Source organism: Acanthopagrus latus, chromosome 5 (assembly GCF_904848185.1).
Source record: "Acanthopagrus latus isolate v.2019 chromosome 5, fAcaLat1.1, whole genome shotgun sequence".
Taxonomy (NCBI): Eukaryota; Metazoa; Chordata; class Actinopteri; order Spariformes; family Sparidae; genus Acanthopagrus; species Acanthopagrus latus.
In genome coordinates, this window is record NC_051043.1 from 29,531,421 (window position 1) to 29,551,333 (window position 19,913).

The 19,913-nt window shown below is 41.8% G+C and overlaps 2 protein-coding genes across 3 annotated transcripts; both read left to right on the forward strand.

Moving 5' to 3' along the window:
- Positions 1-661: 661 nt before the first annotated feature.
- On the forward strand, positions 662-10,093 carry ncaph (non-SMC condensin I complex, subunit H). 2 transcript variants are annotated; one of them, XM_037099437.1, is made up of 18 exons: positions 662-813; positions 1,788-2,010; positions 2,185-2,275; positions 2,461-2,553; positions 2,709-2,826; positions 2,959-3,107; positions 3,829-4,018; positions 4,165-4,247; positions 4,593-4,786; positions 5,226-5,371; positions 5,697-5,803; positions 7,155-7,274; positions 7,707-7,814; positions 8,029-8,172; positions 8,289-8,399; positions 8,577-8,653; positions 8,970-9,045; positions 9,715-10,093. In XM_037099437.1, the coding sequence occupies exons 1-18, from the start codon at positions 675-677 to the stop codon at positions 9,772-9,774; spliced, it is 2,229 nt and encodes a 742-aa protein (XP_036955332.1). In that variant the 5' UTR covers positions 662-674; the 3' UTR covers positions 9,775-10,093. The 2 variants fall into 2 exon arrangements, with proteins under 2 accessions (XP_036955332.1, XP_036955333.1); XM_037099438.1 differs by having other exon boundaries at positions 671-823.
- A 2,438-nt stretch (positions 10,094-12,531) lies between these two features.
- vamp8 (vesicle-associated membrane protein 8 (endobrevin)) lies at positions 12,532-19,893 on the forward strand. The gene is made up of 3 exons (XM_037098782.1): positions 12,532-12,734; positions 15,626-15,790; positions 18,282-19,893. Exons 1-3 carry the CDS (start codon positions 12,720-12,722, stop codon positions 18,471-18,473), a joined length of 372 nt encoding a protein of 123 aa, XP_036954677.1. The 5' UTR covers positions 12,532-12,719; the 3' UTR covers positions 18,474-19,893.
- Positions 19,894-19,913: the final 20 nt, after the last annotated feature.

The following is a 19,913-nucleotide window of genomic DNA, read 5'->3' on the forward strand; positions in this document are numbered from 1 at the left end:
CACTGATCATGAACCGTTTCTTGCTTTTCACTCAAAAGAATCAAGAGGTGAGAGGAAATGTGCACGCAGATTAGGCTGTTGTGTAACAGCGAGACAATGTGAGTATCAAGTGTTCACAAGTGCTATCAACAATTTTGTGCAAGAGCAGCTGCAGCAACAAAACACTGAAGTGTGAGTGTATTTTCAGCCGAGTCACATTCAGCACTGGTGACACCAAAACACTGAGCAGAGTCTAAGGGCCAGTCATTGTGGTTTAAAGGGATAGTTTGGGTTTTTTGAAGTGGGGTCATATAAAGTACACATCTATAGTCGATCTGTTCCCTACCATAATCACCGATCAGCGCAGCCTCAGTTTGGAGAAGCAGAGATCTTTTTCTCCTTCTGTCTTTCAGCTGCTGTGTTAATGTCTTCATGTTTTAGTTTTTATTAATTTCTCTGTCTCTGAATGGTTCTATAGAAATAAACTTGCCTAAGTGAGGTTTTATTTGACTGACGATTTTTAGATCTCAACCTTTAGATCTCTAAACCTTGTTTTAAAACTGAGTTCTTACTAATATAAAATATAAAAAAAAGAACCTGAAATAAATCCAAAAGGCATTTTAGTCAAGTTTATTTTTGCTCCTTCTTGCTCGAGTCATTCCTCTTGGAGTGGGCGTGTCTTGACGTCATGACGTATGTGGGTGTTACGTAAACCGTTCGGCGCAAAAATTCAAACGCTGAGCAGGAAGAATAGCTGCAGCCTGCTCTGTTTCTCTACGGCCATATTACAACTTATAACCGGCCGAAAGACAGCAACTCCAGATTTTAGACCCTGTGAGTACCGGTGAGTGAACAAAGGAAGATTTGTTGTGCAGCTCTTGTGTGTCAGTGTGCCGGCCAGCTAACAGTGATAGTGAAAACACGTTGAGGATAGCTAATGCTAACCGTTGTTATGCTAGGTTGTATGTATACGTAGCGAACGTAGACAGCTCGCTGAGCTCCACAAATGTCTGTCTGTTGGTTTTGTTTGGTTAGCTTGAAAAACAAGCCATGTTAAATTGAGGTTTTACCCTCTCAAGAAGTGCGAGTGTGTTAGCGAGAACTTCAGGTACTTTTTTTAAGCTAATGTAGCTACTTTCTGGTGCGGGATCTCTTGTTTATAACAATGTCGTTCTAGCTAATATTCAGCTAACGTTACCTTAAATCAGAAATTACAAGTGGCTTGAGGTAAAGGAGGTAATATGTTACTGTGTGTGTGTGTGTGTGTAAACAAACTGTAATATGTATTTTACAGGTCACCAGTGAATTTCAGTTTTCGTCTTGTGCATCCTTTCAGTAAGCGGTTTATGGGGTGTATACGTGTTTTTCTTAATGTAGCTTTCATGATAACTTCTTTGAAAGTCATGATTCATCTCATATGAGGGTTTCTTAATTGATTCCTTGTGTTTTCATACTGTGCTGTATGTCAGCTCACTGAGGAGTGAAGGCTGTCAAACTTTAAAGTCCAGATGGAGAGTAAAAGCTAAAAATCTGCAGATTTCTCAGACTAGTTGTCTCTCACACAACAAACAATTTTATACATGCATTCAAAGAACTTTTCATCCTGTTAAGGATGCACGTTATGGATTATTTCAGCTATACCATACCTGACCTATTTGATATTCTATAGCTGTGTGAAATACTGCTACCTTACCCGTTTTCTCTCTTTCTAAACACTGAAACATGATCCCAGATATTTTTTCCTGAGAGTAAAGCTTGGACTTGCGTCAACATGTAGCTTCTGTGTTTGTTTGTGTATTTGTCTCCAGCTAAGATGAGTGCAGCCTCTACTCCGGTCTCCCGGGTACGTCAAGGATGGACGTCATCCTCCTTGAAGAACAAGGGTCTGTCCCCTGCAGCCTGCAGCACCCCGCTCCTGGCAGCCTTCCCCGGCAACGATGATGAGCAGGAGCGACGTCAGCGCCGAAGGTCAAGAGTCATTGACCTTCAAACGGCCACTGACTCATCCTTCAACGACTCTGCATCTCATAGGTAAGCTGTGGAGACAGAGTTTTTAGACTGACTTTGTTGACAGGTTGTTCTGTGAAGCTTTTAGTGCACATTTTAGCTGACAACATTTAAATTGTGGCTCAAACAGACAGTGTTCAATGTGTCCTGCTTGTCGGTAACTTGAAAGCATAAAGATGATCTCATTTTTGTATGCAGTGCTGCAGGGACTCCTGCCGCTGTGCCCAAGCTGTCAAATGCACAGATCTCCGAGCATTACTCCACCTGCATCAAACTCTCCACCGAGAATGTAAGTTCTGAAGTGTCACAATAAAAACCCTGGGAACAGAATGACTTTTCTCTTTGTCTTTTACATTTTCAGCGTATTTAAGATGTTTATCGATCATATTATTAATTCTGTTATGCTTTTTAAATAGAAAGTGTGAAGAGCTAAAAGGAAATTTAATAAATGCTTTCGCTGTTTCTTTTTTGCAGAAAATCACCACCAAAAATGCCTTTGGTCTGCATCTGATTGATTATATGGCTGATATTCTCAAACAGAAGGACTCTGAGCTCACAAACTTCAAGGTTTTTTCTTCCTTCTACGTCTACTGATTATAATTATTTCCCAGATTGTTATTATTCTAAAATGATATAAACAGAGTTGTTCCAGGTCAGTGCAGTATGAAGAAGTCTGATTTATTTTACAGGCAGTGTGTGTATTCTTTGTGTGCGTCCTAAAGGTGGCAGCTGGAACGTTGGATGCGAGTACAAAGATATATGCTGTTAGGGTGGATGCTGTTCATGCTGATGCCTACAGGGTGCTGGGTGGCCTCGGGGCAGAGACCAAACCTGGAGAGGGTGAGCACCTCAGCAGTGTGATTCATTTATTTCATATTTCATATTGGTCTACCTGTATTGTTCCATTATTTTAACATTTTGGGGGGGGTTTTCTGCTTCTTCTTTTCTCTCCCTGTTTTCTACGTGGATCAGGCCACGGAGCAGACCAGCAGGAAGGGGATGGAGGTGCTGGAGACGGTGAAGTGACTGCTAAGCAGCCGAGAAAAAAGAGGCCTCCTAAGAAGACAGTAGAGCAGAACCTGAGTAACATCAACAGTGCTGAGTCGGAGAGGAAGTGCGAGGTACTGGGTCATCCTTTAAAAATAATACAAGTTCAAATGACATAATCTTCTGTGTCATTAAATATTTGTTCCTGAAGGACTCTGGGACTCAACCTGTGTCCCGATCGGACGAACGTGGGAGTAAATTTAGTTCCTGACACAAAGAGTTCCCTTACTTTTGAGTTGCAGAAGCCTCTGTGAGAGAGAGGGATGCTGATTAGAGATCGATGTAAATGAAAAGGAGAAACTTTATTTAATGGTTATGTTGTAATGCAAAAGATTAACCAACAAACACTCAGCAGATTATCAACTCTGTAGGTCAGGAACTCTCGAGTTTCAGTCTCCTTTTCCACTGCTATGTTTTACCTTTTTATCCGTTCATTACATCCTACTCAAACATTCAAGTCATGCAACAACAACAATAATAAATATATTTTTAAATTAGCATATGAACGGCCACCATCATTTCTAAATCATTGCGTGTCTGATTTTCCTGATCCTCACTGTTCTTCAGATGCAGTAGACACGAACAGAATACACAGAAGGTTTATTTACTGAGTTTAGTTTCTCTGGTTACTTTTACTCACTCTCCATTATTACTGCATCTCCTCTCATATCCAGCTGATATAACATTAACATCTTACGCTGAGTTCTGTTTCAGTGAATTGTATAGGTTGTTTTCTTGTTTACCTCTGTGTCATAATAAGTCAGTGAGGATGATCATCTGTTCTCACCCACCCAGGTGGACCCCATGTTTCAGAGGATGGCCTCATCCTTCGATGAGAGCAGCACGGCAGGCGTCTTTCTGTCAGTTCTCTTCAGCGAGGACAGTCGCTGCGAGCTGCTGTTTCCCTCCAACATGACCCTCCTGAAGTCCAGACCGTCTTACTCTCCTCCACCTCCACAGGGAGTCCCTGCTTCCCCATTTATGGGTAAGAGACCTTAGCAAAACCCAAAATAAGTGTTTTGTCATTTACATGAATTGTTATGTGGCCGTGAAACACTGAACCACTGTTCCACCTAGCTGTGTCTCAATACGGATGCTAAACCCAAACTTTCTGTGTTGTGTTTCTGCCAGCTGGACTGCAGCGTTCCCAGGAGAAGAGCTCCATCTGCCCCTCGCTGCAGGACTTCTCCTTCACTAGCTGGAACCCCGAGCAGGTCAGAGAAACCACAAAACCTGATCTCAATGATGAATCTGATGAAATTCTTTAATTTTTTCATTTAAGTATAAAGATTAATGTTGACATAAGATGTATTTTCTCTACATTCACACAGTAATCACTGTAATGATGTGAGTCCTCTCTTATAGTTACCAGTTTTGATATATTTGAGTGGTTCTTTAAGATTATGTGACCATGTTAGCAGCAGCATAGAGTGAAAAATCTGTCGCATTGAAGCATTTTTATATTGTTATTTACAGATCTTCCTGTACTGTACAGTTTAGGATCCACTACCTTATACGTCAGTGGTGGTAAATCATTTATACTTTTTGTCTTCTATCAGACTATGAATCAGCTCCTGGAGAAGATGAAGCAGGGCGAACACGTGTTTGATGTAAACGCTGAGCCCGAGCCCGAACCTGAGGAAGACGACTGCCCTGACTTCGACGCTGACTACGAGGAGGGAATGGGCGAGTGTGAGGAAAGATCCAAGGAGCATAAGGAGGGTTGTGAGGCCTCTGGCTCTGGCAAAGGAAGGTAAGATCGTGGGTTTGAAGGCAGTCGAACCGTGATGTTTGTCTTCTGCGTCGAGGTAGAGAATTTAATCTTTTACCACAGAGTGTCTCTAAAGTCTCAGGGGAAGTTGGCGAGAGTTTCTAGAGAGAGAGAGAGTTTCTTTTTCTCCTTGAACTCTTTAAGTACACTTGAGGCTATTATGATGTAAAACAGCCTCCATTAAGTTCTGTACCTGGAAAATGAATGTTCTTAATGCCTGTGTAAGCTTTCAGTCCATAATGCATTACTTATGTAATCATCTGCTAAGTAATTGCATTGCCTATTATCACCAGGAGAGGTATTGAACTCGTTAGAAAATATTGAATAGGTCTGTCTCTGCCCGTATTAATAAAAGGCTGTTGTGTGTCTGCGTGTGTGCTCGTCTGAATGGTTTCTCATTGCTGGTGTGATGGTGGTACAGGGATGTGATTCCAATTGGAGAGGGAGACATTGCCACCATGTGTCTGCAGCTGTCCTCTGAGCCCAGGGAGTACTCGTACTTCAGCCCCAGGACCATGGCCACATGGGCTGGACCCGGCTACTGGCAGTTCAAGCCGAAGCACAAACGTGAGTGAAATTCACAATTACAGATGAAGATTAGTTAGAGGTTGGAGTACTTTGTACATCATTTTCTATTATGTGTCCCTGTACTTAGATAAATGTAGGCAGACTAATGCAATAACACTGTAACAGAACACATGCTCTTTGTTTATTATGATGAGAGTTTATACAGTCTCAACCAGTCGCAGTTCATCTTTTTGCATAATGTACAAACATTAGGCTCATGTTTGTGTTTGAGGCATTAAGGGGATAATGGTTGTCCTCCCCTGCTGAATGTGTGCAGAGTAACACTCGTCTGTCTGTCTGTTTTCATGGACTTCATCTTCTATAGTGGACCATTTGCCCGACAAGGAGCCACGTAAAAGAAAGCCCAAGAAGACCTTCGAGATAGACTTTGGTGATGATGTCAATTTTGACACATACTTCCGCACCACAAGAGTAAGAACCCTCACTGCTTTTGTTGTTCCATACACGGCATATTCTCTTTTGGATAAATATGTTGTTATCTGGAGTTAATTAGAGCTGCAAAGATTAATTGATTAGTCAGAACTGTTGATTTAATCACCCAAGTATTTCAATAATTGAGTTTCTCTGATTCCAGCGTCTTAAATGTGAATGTTTTCACACCTCTGTTATGGTAAACTTGTTGGTTGTGGACAGAATGAGACATCCGAGAACGTGAAGAGAGAAACACTGATTTACATTTTCTGACAATTTTATAGATAAAACAACGAATCAATGAATCAAGAAAATAACTGACAGATAAATCAGCAAAGAAAATAATCTGTAGTTGCTGCCATAGTACAGCTGTTACCTAATGATTAGTGTTTAAGGAATAGTGCGACATATGGAGAAGCCTACACTGCTTTTATGGATGTTTTGACAGCTTTTAGTAGGCAGAACGAGCAGATAAATATGCTCTGATACGCCAAACTGAGGGTGTTGGAGGGCTTGGTAGCTGCCAGAACTATTCGCATGTGTGTGTATATATGCAAGAGGAGGGAGAGAAAATAGCCCAGAACAAATAAAGGTGCTTTCACATTAGAGACCTGGCCCCAGATTCACTCACCCCCAAGGTCCACTTGGTTGTATTACAGTAAACATCAGTGTTCTGTAGTCGGGCAAAGTTCGTGATCCAGCTGCAGCCCGTCTGTCTACCTAACAAGCTGAAGAATCGGAAAGAGCCTGAAGAGGTCGGTGTGTTTACATCGCAAAACTGCACCTCAAAATCCTCCGAGAACAGACATTTCCAGGGTGCATCCTGTAAAAAGTAGAGTGCGATTCATGACGCAGCTGCTGTTTCTTCTTTTTAGTGTATATTGGTGGATCTCAAATCAACTACATGCATACCTCACCCTCTGTATCTACATATATGCAAAGGATGTTTTACTACGAGCATTAAGGTTTCGGCTCATGTCTGTTAATTGGAAAAGCTGCGGGTGGTAATGACAGTAAATCATCTCCTCAGAATGACTAACAAAAATGGCAGTTAATTCAGTTTCTGAAAGTGTTTTGAAATGCTGTATTTTTTTTATTTTTATTTTTTTAACTTTTATAGAAAGACCAGCCTAAATCCTGCCCGCCTGCAAAAGCCCATTTTACTCAGCACAACGCTGCCCGGGGCTTTGACATCTAACAACAGAGTCAGAGCTGGTCTGTCTCCTGTCGCAGCGTTCGAAATGTGGAGACCTTAAGGCCATAACGTAGCACTTTTTTGGTGCGGTAACCATAGCAACACGGCATACAGCACTCTGGGAAATCTGATCCGACATCCTTTTTCCCTTCACAGGCCGCCACGACCATCACCAAGTCTGCCCTCAGTGCCAGCAATAAGAAAACGACTCTACCAGCAGACTTCCAGTTTCCACCAGAGACGCTCTCGCAGCTCAGCCTCAAACCCTCCAGCTCGGTGAGTCTTCTCACTCCGGTCAGCTGACGGGGTGGGTGGGCGGGAAAAGGGTTCAAAGTAGAGACGTGCAAACACAGACGTAGTATTTGTTTGTGGAATCGGTCAGAGTTCAGTCATTTTTTTCTGGATGTAACTGACACTGTTCCCTTCAGTCCTGTAGAGGTCACACCTAGAAAACAGTTTGGATGACTGATTATTTACAGGTTAGATGTTGTTAGACTGAAGTATCTTCAATCTTTTTCACTACTGAAACCACGTATTAATCAGATGTTGGTTGAAGTGAGACGTCATTATCGATTCAGTCCCCACAAACATCAGAACGTGTTGGCACACTTATAGTGAATTACACTTTCACAGCTGAAGAGCTGCTGCCGTCACCTTTCAATGCACCCTGAGTTTCTATTGTATTATTATTGCTTTTGTTTGTTCTAGCTGAGTCAAGAAGGCCAGAGGAGGCTGTCCGGAGAGCTCGGAGAAGGCATCGGAGACTACGACTACAACAACGCCAACGACACAGCCAACTTCTGTCCTGGTCTTGAGGTCGGTTCTTTTCCTTCTGCATCGTGTTAGATTAACTTCTGTTGATTTTATTTGTATTTTGATAGACTTTCTTTATCTAAAAAGTAGAAATGAGCGATAGAGGCTAAGAATAATATTATGCTGCAGTGTATTCTAGTCAGTGTTGCTCTGACGCTGATCTGTAAGCACTTCATTTTCATCTTTTTAACGTTTTTTTGTCCACCTTCGTCTTCAGGGTGGCGACAGCGACGATGATGCTGAAGGGTTTGCCGGTTCAGATGACACGCAGCCCTCAGGTGATAGTATACCTCCGCCCTCACAAGATCTAGAGGGCATCTCAACATATGGGGAGGATGATCTGGTACCTGAGCCACACAGGGTGAGTGACCCCGGGACTTTTGTTCAAGACGAACTGTACGTGGGTCTGTTCAGGGGCCACATCTCTCCGACACTAGAGTTTTACTTACATGAACTTGCTTTTTTCTGTTTTTGTAGGTCAACAAGATTGAGATCAACTACGCTAAGACGGCAAAGAAAATGGACATGAAGAGACTGAAGACCAGCATGTGGACTCTTCTTACTGAAAGCCCAGAAAAACCCACAGAGGTAAATGACACAGAGAGAAGAGCCACATATCCGCTTTGTTTATGTCCGCAGGTATATAAAGTGGTACATTCGCTCTGGTCTTGGGTCATTAGTGAGCAGACATGCAGCCAGTCAGAGATGTTAGCTGTGTTTATCTGTTATAACACAAGTGTTTGATGATGTTAATGTTCCCTACAGGAGCCGCCGACTGTGGAGAAACCAGAGGTGTGTGGGGAGAAAGTCTTCAGTCAGACCACAAAGACGCTGCTTCAAAGGTACCAGCAGAGCGGACCTCCTGCCATGACACGGCACTAATGAGGATGAATAACGGCTGAAAGGGCAGCGCATGCAAATATATGTGTCTTTGTGTTGGGTTTGACCTGTCTCACAGATATAGAAACCTTCTTTACTAATGCGTCTCTTTTTATATATATTTCAAGTTACATTTTGTCAGTAAAATCATCAATGTTGCAGTGAATCAATGAGCAGAAGAGCTAAAAGCTACTGCTGCTTCTTTAAAGGCTTTAAGATTGAACAGCGTGACCAACTGAATGGAAAAGTAATAGTTTTTGTCCTCTTCTCCTCCTCCAGGTTGCCGAACACGATGGCTCAGAACCTGTCGGTGCCGCTGGCGTTTGTCGCTCTGCTTCATCTCGCCAATGAAAAGGTGAGTTCTGTTTTTAAAATCAGTTGTTTTAAATGAACTTTATGGCAGGAAGAAAAAAAAATATGTACGCATAACAGGGTTTGAAATGTGAAACTAAAACTAATTCAACATTTTGTGAATCGTGTTTAACCATTTTCCATTTTTAAATGGCAACCAAGAGATGAGGAAGGTCTTATTTTTCATATTATCTTGTAATCTGCTCACATGGCCAATAAGAAAAGTGTTATAAACATGAAGTTTGCTACACACGGATACATGAAGCCCCTTAGCAATTTATTTTCTTGCTATTGTGAATCAACTCGTCATCTTATCTAATATCTTTCTCTGTGTTTGACATTTCGATTATACGCTGTTTAGTTATAAAATCAACATAATATCCACCAGAACAGGTCATGTATGATCTGCTGGTTGGTTTGTTTTAAAGTTATGCATTAATATAGATCAAGACAACAGATGAACCACTGATTCAAGACTCTGAATCGTACTTTTAACTGCAGGTTCTTCACCTTTTTAATGTGTCTTTTTTCCCATGGCAGTAATGTAAAACACCTAAAAATGATAATAGAGAGAGGAAGAGTTTACTTACCTCTTAAACCTGGAATGATCTTACTCCAACATGTGACCACACATAGTATTTATGTCTTATTTCTTATGTTTTGTTTTTAACAGAATCTGGAGCTGGTGAAGGTCGACGACATGTCAGACATCATCATACGACAAGGCCTCTGAGGAGAAGTAAAGGACCGGCTGTTTTCTGGAGGATCTGTTATTCTTTCACGCTGTTCTCCAACTTTTTTTCATCTCTTTACTTTGTATAATATCTGATGTTTCTCTCTGTTTAGATTTGATGTTTTTATTTGTTTTCTAGTACACACAGTAATGTAATCTTTCCTGCAAAGTCAAATCTGGCACAACATTTCTCTTTGCTTTTATTCTGAGCTATTGATGCGTATCTGTGTCGATAATTTAACTGCTCCACCTCCGCACAAAAATGTATATTGTCCCAAAAAATAAAAGCTTCTTTTTTTCTAAAAAAAAAAAAAAAAAAGTGTTGTTTAGGTGGTTTCCAAAACATTACCTGTAATTTTCTCCATTATTCCCCATTTCACAGAACGAGACAGACAGTATTTTTAGCACTCTAGCTAATGCCTGCCGGGGAGATCGTTATCTAAAGTGGACATAATAGGCTGGATTATTTTTAGCTGCTTGAGATTGGGAGCCGCCTGAGGCAGCGCTCTGACATGACAGCAGGTAATGATCAGCAGTTAGGCGTCGCCGCTGCCTTCCTAGATAAAGGTGAAACCGGTTGGTCGGGGCTGGTGCTGCTGGCCGGGGCGTGACCCGGTATGACGTCAGTGTGTCACGCAGCTGCAGAGATGGGAGGATACCAAGGGCCCAACAGCTCTGTGGAGCTTCTGGTTGTTGCAGTCGATGCAGAGTTACTGAGTTGTCGTGTTAAGGAACAAGTTGTGACACTTCTCAATCCAGAGGAAGAAGTTAAAGAGTGATTAAGGCTTTTCCCAGTAATGGAAGTCAAGTACATGATGAACCAAACTGCTGCTTCAGAGAGGATTTTTCTTACTGGTGATCAGTGATTAATGATAATTAGATGTACATGATGTAATGTGACTGTTGAAACGTTTAACCACAGGCAGGAGTGAGGCTGTAATGGCCGTCTGGAGACGTGGATGTTGCAGAACACGGTGTGGTTAATTTGTAATGTTTAGCCACGTTAAAGGAGCACTCCGTAGTTTTGGGGAAGAAATGTTAATGAGAAGAGAAAGATTTTCATTGGTGGTGGCGGACCCTGCCACCTTTCTAGCTTCAAACAGCGTTCTGGGGCCTCATTTATTTATTAAAGGATAAAATGAATATTTCTGATGTGTGTTATTACCTCAGTTTGATTTCTTCTCCAAAACTACATTCTGCCACTTTGATTTAAAAAACAAAAAAGCCATAATGAAATCACACGTTCTTGTTATCCTCACTTCTGATTTCTGTTTTGTTGACAACATTCTTGAAAATATGATAAATATTGTATAAATGTGAGCATAAAGCTGGGAATTCAAATGCCAGTGTTGTAAGAAAGAAACTCACTTCCTGTTTCCAATTTAATAACTTTTGTGTTGCTTAAAGGGGCATTAAGTAGTTTAAAACAACAACAAAACTCAATTTTAATATTTATAATTAATGTAGTAATCAGATGAACAGCAATATTTTAACTCAGAAATCTGCTGCTCGCTGGTCGTCAGTAAGATCCCAGAAGACTGTTTGAAGCTGGAGAGGTGGCAGGGTCCGCCACATATAAACAAAGTAAAACACAATGAAATTGTCATTTATTCAGATTTATTCAGTCATGAACACAAAGAGTTGTTATGTATAGTGTGTTTAGGCAGAAATAGATCTTTCTCTTCTGATTAACATTTCATCCCTGAAACTACATAAAGGCCTCTGTCCTTTTGTTTGACCATAAACACGAGAGGTGACAACACCCACCTGAGCTCTGAGCTCAGCTGAGAGGAAAACAATGTGTTGTGAAACTGACTGATGGGTTTATTCAGTGATTCAGTCATGAGGCCCGCAGCCAACATGAACATGATGGAAACACCTCGGTGTGACGCCATCATGAGGACAGAGGAGGGACAGCAGCAGCAGCATGCTTCAGCACACAACGACGAGGAAATCAAGGGGGAGAGCCTTCAAAATAAAAGCATGCAATTGTTTGTCATGATATATATATATATATATATATATATATATATATATATATATATATATATATATATATATATATATATATATATATATATACTTAGATTATTTTTATTATACAAAAAAAACAATATAAGTTATTTGATTTCATTTTTTAAAACTTACAACCAACAGTAAGATTTTAAAAAATAACAGAAAAATAAAAATAAAAACCTAACCAAATTTACCCCATCATGGAAACATTAGTTATACCTGTTATACTTTTACTTCTTATCTAGGGTTAGGGTTATGTCATGATTTTTATGAACCCATTCTGTTTATTCATTTCTTGTATCTGTTTGTTTCCTCTTCTTTGCAATAATGTAAATAAAGACTGAATGAATTGATGACAAAAGTTATTTTATTTTATTTCATTTATATTGAACTTAATATGTTGCTTTACTTACTTTACCAAATTCAAAAATTTAAAAGATTGAAAAAATATAATAAAACTAAAAACTGAAAAAATAGAAAAATTAACAAGTGGGGAAAAAAAATAAAAACAGAAAAATGTAAAAAATGTAAAACCTGACCCAAATATTATTCACAGTGGCAACTTTATTGAGTAGAGATCTTTAAAAAAAATGTTTTACCTATTCTATACCTGATATATTTTTAAACTGCCCATGAAACTGTTGATGAAACTTTGCCAAATGTCCAAGTACTTTGAATTAAGCATTTTATTTTGAAAGGGTAATCCGGAAGCAGTGGTTGTGTAATCACGTACTTGACACCTGAAGCGAAGGAATTCAGTTTGAAGGAAAAAAAACAACAACCAGGAAGTTGAAGCGAGGAGGAAACGAAGTCCGTGTGGAGGAGCATCAAACTCTGAGGAGGTTTTAATCCGCTTATAAAGTCCAGTTCCAGTCCGGAGGAACCAGGTTCGGCGGGTTCGGCTGACAAAGAGGACTGCTTCCAACAAAATGGACATTGATCCGGTAGGTGATCCGGCAGTTCTGTGCGTGTGTGTGTGTGTGTGCGCGCGCGCGCGCGCGTGTGACTCGACGTGCAACAGGTGGATCCGCACACGGAACAAGTTGTATTTAACTGTCGAACCGAGCCTGGACCTGAGCTGCAGGCTGTGTGTGAGGCTTTAACTCCGCTCTGCTGGGAGAGGAAGTCCAACAGGCTCCGAACATAAATGGCCTGAAGTTGTTCTCCCCCGCTGCTGCTGCTCAAAGCATCCGAACAGAGCGGAACCGAACCGAACCGAACAGAACCGGTGTTTTTTCATCAAGATCACGCCATTAACTTTAGATTAAGTGACGTCAGACACCTTATATTTGAGTTTTCAGGGTTTTATTTCAGTTTAAAAGTTGATTCCTGCTGACGCCTCCATTAAAGGGCCAGTCTGTAGTTTTCAGACTCCAGAATTGTAATATTTACATTATTAATGACGTCACAAGACAAACTCAGGTATATCTGTGATTCCTATCAAACATAAAGAAGAACGATAAGGTCCACGGATGGAGGAGCCGACTGACGCGACTCTTTCAGCGCCGAAAGCGTTTTTTTGTTTTTGTTTTTTTTTTAAAGCAACAAGACTGAAAACTGATGTTTGAGATCGATAAAGATTTAGAGACTGATCTGTTGTCAGTAGTCGCTCTGCCTCTGCCTCTACCCGATGCTAGAAAGGTGGCAGGGTCCGCCACGTATAAACAAAGTAAAACAATATGAAATTGCGTGGTCCTTTTTTTAAGGTCAGTTTATTCATTTAGTCGTTAAAACAAAGAGAGTTATTCTCCTCTGATAACGTTTCTTCCCCCAAAACTACAGACTGCTCCTTTAAAAGAGTGACACTAACTGACTTTAACAACTGTTGGAGAAGAAACCCGACCCAGAAAACCACATGGCGTTTAATTAACTGACGCATGTCTCTGTTATGAGCCTTATTAAGCCTCTGGTGGAAAATGTGTGAGTTTACTGCTTGCTAGCTTCCGTTACAGAGGACCGCTGGCCTTATTCTGACACACATAAGGCACAAAATGGAGGTCACACGTCGTATTAACAAATGTGTGTTGAGAGAAGAGAAGTTATAATACGACGCCGTGCTTCATTCATGTTTAAACTGAACTGAAAAGACACTTATGATAACTTACTTTTACACCTGTCAGACATTTTAAATGATGCCTGAGATTGTTGTCTTTGGTGATGTGGCTGAATATTTTTTTAACTTTAGGTCATTCAGAGACTCCCAGGATGTCCCAGGAAAATCTAAAAATACTTAGATTTTATTTATGCAAGAGATGGTACAAGCCTGGAGTCCCGGTTCACAGGACGAGGGTTCCTGGGGTCTGATGTGGATCTGTCAGAGGTCACTGACATGAACATGAACTTTGCTTCCTCTGCTGACCGGTTTTTAAAAAAAAACTGACTTCTGTGGTTTTGAAACTTTCCTTTCCTTCTCTCTGAAACGTTCTCCAGCTTCACCGCCAGGCTAAACCAACAAGCATTGTTTTCCTGCAGCCTGCAGCGTTTCCTCGTGTCACTTTTCACGTCAGCGTTTGTCAGACGGTTCTCTGCTGGTCTGCCATCAGCTCGTGGACTAAAAATCTTCCCATGTGCACTCACAGATTCAGGGATTTTCACATTTGACTAGATAAGGACGAGACCGTGAAGACAAATTAAATCCATCTTTTTGCATTTACAGCAGTGGTTAAACATTTGAATCTCATTTACTATCGAGCGTCCTCTTGTATCAGCTCAATGTTTACAGGATACCTCATCTGACGAGTTTTACAGGACGACTGAAGTCACGCTGCTTTGGTTTGATACAGCCAACAGCGCAGGAACATCTTGTACTTGTCATATTTTGGCCTCTCTCATTCTGCAAGTGTCGATACTTGATATCCGTCAGCCATGAGTGGGTCTAACTGACCTACTAACTACAGGAAAGGCAGGGAGAGTTAAAAACCTGGTTTGATAGCACGTAAACAAAGACGCACGTCAAGACATCTGATGAAACGTGGACGTGTGAGTTAACGTGGAGATAAAGAACAGAACATGTGTGAAATTAAAATGCAACAGTTGCATAAACCGGCAGCTCCAGAGGGAAATATGAAGAGTGAAGGATGACGGAGAAACATGAACCGAGACAACAATAAAGGAAGAAAGATAATGGACAGCAAGACGGGAAACAATGGATGGAAGGCAGGCGGGGATAGAGAGAGAGAGAGAGAGAGAGAGAAAGAAGGGGAGGGAGCATGACGCTGCAGAACCTGCTCTGTTTCCTGGAGACGGTTTTGTTTACAGTCTGGTCCTGACTCATGGGACGTGGGAGTCACCGTACGCAGACTCACACAAACATCACACTGCATTTCACATACATGCGTTTAGAAATCACACCTACAAACAGTCGTTGGACAGCCGGCAGCTGTCGCAGGCAGCAGCCTGAGAGACTGAGAGGACTCTCAGAACCAGCACCAGCTGTCACGCTCATTGTTGTCGACCGAAAACAGATCATTTGAAATCAAGTAGACTGAACTTGGGACCGATATTCATCTGCAGGAAGAGAGGCTTAGTGTCAAAATGTTGTGCAACCCGTGATGAAACAAACTAAAGTACATTTTACTCAAGTACTGTTCAAGTACACTAAAAAGTGTGTTCAGGCGGAAGCTACAGTCTGTACACAGTGTCGACGGCTGGATTAAGAACTGTGCAACATGAGCATTTAATAAAATTACTAATCACGATCACAATAAAACATCATTCTGTCAGCTTAAACTTTTACTTTATTCAAACTAAAGGATAAGTAGGATTGTATTTCCACTGGCATGTCTTGCTCTTCAACTAAATCTCCTGAATTGTTTGTTTTTCTGTCCGGTCTCAGGAGCGAGGAGAGGCGGCGGAGCCGGTGCCGAAGGACAAGGTGCAAACGTTGAGGGATCAGGTAGACGGAGTGAAGAACATCATGACGGAGAACGTGGACCGGATCCTGGCCCGCGGAGAGAGACTGGACGACCTCATGGACAAGTCGGAGGACCTGCAAGCAGGGGTCAGTCTCACCTCAGGGGTCGATCGTTTTACTGGTGTGAAAGTGGGTTGAGATGTTGTGTGATCGACACAGTGTTTTGTGGTTCATGTTTGTTTTTATCTGACACCGGGACATCAGAGTGAGGAAGATGCTGGCGCTCAGGAATAAACGTTATGTGGACTAATGGTTCAGTTTAAACAACTTTTATAAGACATATATTAGGCTGAAAATTACACACAAAAGCATCATTTTACCTGAGACACGCTGCCAGACGGTCTCTGTCACAGTAATCGTTCTCGGTCGAGTGGCACTTTTCTTGCCCGACCTTGAATTAAGCTCTGTTCAGGCAGCTGCGCCTCGATCGCTGATTGAGATCTTTAACCCAACGACCTTTTGTCTGAGGTTCAAACGAATCACTGTGCAGACTTTATAGTTCCTCTTCATGGCAGACATTTTGATTTGTCGGAGCAGGAAAGACACGGGTGGAACTGATGATGTTAACGGAGGCTCTGCTCCACCGATGTGTCCGGGGAAGACGTATTAATCAGCCAGGACTCTGAAACAGGCGAAGATGAGTTGAATGCTGTTATTATTAATGGCTTTAAGCACACCTGTGCTTTATCTGCAGTGATACTGTGGATCAAACCTTCCCTCTCAGTCTGTTTTCATTATCTGAAGCATGACTTCCTCACCTGCTGTATCAAATGACATTCATAATGGCTCCGTTCCATTTAACTGTGCCAGTGAACCAGCAAGTACGACACCTGGCGTGAACAAAGGAGTCATTATCAGTCCACCATGATGGAGCTGGTAGCAAAGACTCACCTCAACCTGCCACACAGAACGTAGCCACCATTAAGCTAACAGCAGCTAACGTAACTCCGTCCAACGAGAACAAAATCAGCTCATCTCCACTGACTTAAAGTGTCCCATCGAGATGTTATATATGAATTAGTCAACTTATTTTGATGTAGTGTATCTTGTTTGTAGATTCTGGTTCAGTGAAAACTGGTCTCAAAGCCTGGCGCTCTTCCTGGGGGCCTGGTGAATATGTCACCTTGGACTGAACCAGTTTAACCATTTCCTGCACTCCCTGTCTTTATGCTAAGCTAAGTTACTAGTCTCGTTCACACTGCTGTTTGGATGCGGGGATCCTGCGCCAATTCTCCACCTCCGTCTCTGTGTGAATCAGGTAGAATCAGAGGTGCAGTATTGGAGAACGGATAAGCCGGCTGTGCGTATCGAGGGCGCTTCGATTGGACAGTCTGACAACTACAGAGGTCCTTCACCAACTAAACAGTGAGAGTGACAATTGATTAGTTTAGAGCAACTAGTGGTTAAAATGCTCATATCCGCTTATTCATACTTTGCTTTTTTAAAGCAAGAATTCACATTGAGAATGAAAAAAAATAACCCTTTGTGGTGTTAGGAAGTAATTTGTGAATTACTTCCTGTTTCTACTTTTTATTCACTTTCAAACCTCTCAGCTCTGCGTCCCTGATTTTCCCACATCCTCTTTTTTGCATGTGTGCAACTTTGGATACAGATTTAAGTGAACGCAGCACATCAGTGTGCCAACTGATGTTCTGAATCAATCATGCAGCTACTATCTAACAATCGTGATGTCTCGGTTGGGTTCTGTCGGATGCTGTTGTGTTTGGCATGAAAGTGCCACCGACTGAATCGAAATAAAGAAACGTTACAGGAACAAACAACAGTAACGTAGTAACTGTAGCTGTCTTTGGCAACTTATATGAGAAAAAAATACCACAGATATACGTGGAGAAGTGTCCGTCCTGCTGTCTGTCCTCCTGTCTGTCCTGCTGTCTGTCCTCCTGTCTGTCCTAACACAGCGTTTGTGTTGAAATAAATCACGGTGATGATCAGCCCTCCAGACTTCACTGAACTTTCCCCCAGTAAACAGCTTCCATCCCCGCGAGTGAGTCAGACAGCATCCAGTTTACTGATGGCGATTATGTAATTATGTAATATAGCACAAAAAACTTAACTTCGTCACTTTTCAGGATGTTTGGTGGAGCAGGATCTCAGTCACAACATATTATAACAGCATCCATATGATTGTAAACTGTCCGCGGGTTTAGATTGACAGGGGGGGAAACACCTTGAAAACACACCGAGGTCATCATCATGACGTGCATCGTCACGCCTCTTTAGGAATTACACAGCGGTTCGTCTTTAAGGCAGAGCTGCTTCGCTCTGTGTGAATGACCAGCGGCGGAGAATTGGCGATAATGCTGCTTCTCTGTGTGAGAGGAGCTTCTGACTGCTAGCTCCAGCTGTATATCTACAGCACAGACAAGAGAGTGAATAATCCTAAAGCACCAAGGCAGTGTCCAAACAACAGGTCTGATCTGAGTTGGACTCACTGATCAGGTCAGATTCTTGTGTCGGGGAATCATCGGCCCGGTGTTGTGAACCACTTTATCAGAAACACACGATCTTGTGGCTGCAGCTGATCGTCTCTTCTCGTCTCGTCTCTCTCCCCACTCAGGCTCAGCACTTCAAGCAGACGTCTCAGAAAGTGGCTCGCTCCTACTGGTGGAAGAACGTCAAGCTGGTCGTGGTCATCGTGGTGGTCGTCCTCATCATCGTCCTCATCATCATCCTGCTGGCCACCGGAGTCATCCCCACCAGCGCCCCTGTGCCTCCTATAGTCCCTCCCACCCCCAAGACTAGTCCATAAACACACACACATGATGCACATATAGACGTAATTAAATCACAAACAAACGCATTCCTTTTTGCACAGAATACAAAGTAATATATAGACTCGAGCATATCACTGCTGTCGGGTGAAACCTCTGTCTTAGTTTATCGGAGGTCAAGGACTTCATGCTTTGGTTGAAGGAACTTTAATAACAATTTTGAAATCATTTTTAAACGCACAAATCAGCGTAGCCATTTTATGATTTGGGTCTGCAGACAGTCTGAGGCGTTCACCTGACAGCAGCATGAAAACACTCACTGTTCATCACGTTGTTTCACCACCAGCGGTTCAGTTCGTCACTTCAGCGTGTGCGTGGATGGAAACGATGAATTTGAATGAGATATGCACCTTTTTTTTTTTTTTTTTTTACCATGGATTGTTTGTGTAGTTAAAAAAAAAAAAAAGAAGAAGGAGAAGAAATTTGTTGCTGACAATGGACGAATCTGTAACAGTTTTTAGGTCACGAGATATTTAACAAAAGATTTGTTACCATTTGTGTCACTTTTCAAAGTGCCTGCAGTTACTTCAAAGAAGACAATCTAGAAAAAAAAATATCATTCTGTTGGATTTTTTGTTTAAATGTCGCTGGTGTTGAGGCCTTGTGTTGTGTTGATGTCGGTACGAAGGTGTTAACGACTCAGCATTTGCAGTTACAGTTTTTTCTACTCGACAACAGAACCGCTTAGTAAAACACAAAATTTGTAGATTTGTACATCTGTGCTGTGCAGCACCATCGATCATGTTCACTTTTCCCTCACTGTGTTGAACTCTTCCGCAGTTTAAATGTGTGTCTTTGGTGTTTTGGATTCAGCTGTTAAAGGTCGCCTGGTGTCGGAGGATCAGACTCTTCCAGCCAACCAGCTGAGAGCGAAATCATTTCCAGCCCCTCCGGTTCCTCCTGCAGGGTTCAGCTCGACCCTCACAGCTTATTCCTAGAAAAAAATGTTCCCCTGTCCACCTTTTCTCTGCTGTTACATTAGCAGTTCAGCTTAAACGGGGTCAAAATCATTCCCATGATGAAATGTAAATACATCCTCTCCTTTGTGTATATTTGCAGCAACCAGCGTGTTGAAGTTCTTTTTAGAGGATATTTATTTAACGCTTAACGTCGGTCCTGTTCTCTTTCTTTCTTTTTTTCTAATCACTCATCCACACTGATTTATTATGAAGAGATGGTACAGATCAATCACTCTGCTGTGAATCATTTTCTAGAAGGACGGTTAGAAAACTGTTCTCTCTCTCACACTGACCTGATCAGTGCAGCGTGAGATGTCTTCAACTCGAATTCCTGCTAATTTCTGATTAACAGAACTCTGGAAGCTTCTTTTTTCCTGATTGTTTTGTGGTATTTAGCGGTTTTAACTGTCTGATATGAAATAAATAGTATTTACCTTCAGCTCTGTTGTGATTTCGCTT

What these genes read in the sequence shown, in the direction of transcription:
- vamp8 (XM_037098782.1), top strand. An exon ending in CGGAGGACCTGCAAGCAGGG is followed by an intron (nt 15,791 to 18,281) that starts GTCAGTCTCACC and finishes CTCCCCACTCAG; the next exon opens with GCTCAGCACTTCAAGCAGAC.
- ncaph (XM_037099437.1), top strand. Translation starts at nt 675, where the DNA reads ATGTGGGTGTTACGTAAACCGTTCGGCGCAAAAATTCAAACGCTGAGC. An exon ending in ACTTCTGTCCTGGTCTTGAG is followed by an intron (nt 7,815 to 8,028) that starts GTCGGTTCTTTT and finishes CTTCGTCTTCAG; the next exon opens with GGTGGCGACAGCGACGATGA. An exon ending in TTCATCTCGCCAATGAAAAG is followed by an intron (nt 9,046 to 9,714) that starts GTGAGTTCTGTT and finishes TGTTTTTAACAG; the next exon opens with AATCTGGAGCTGGTGAAGGT.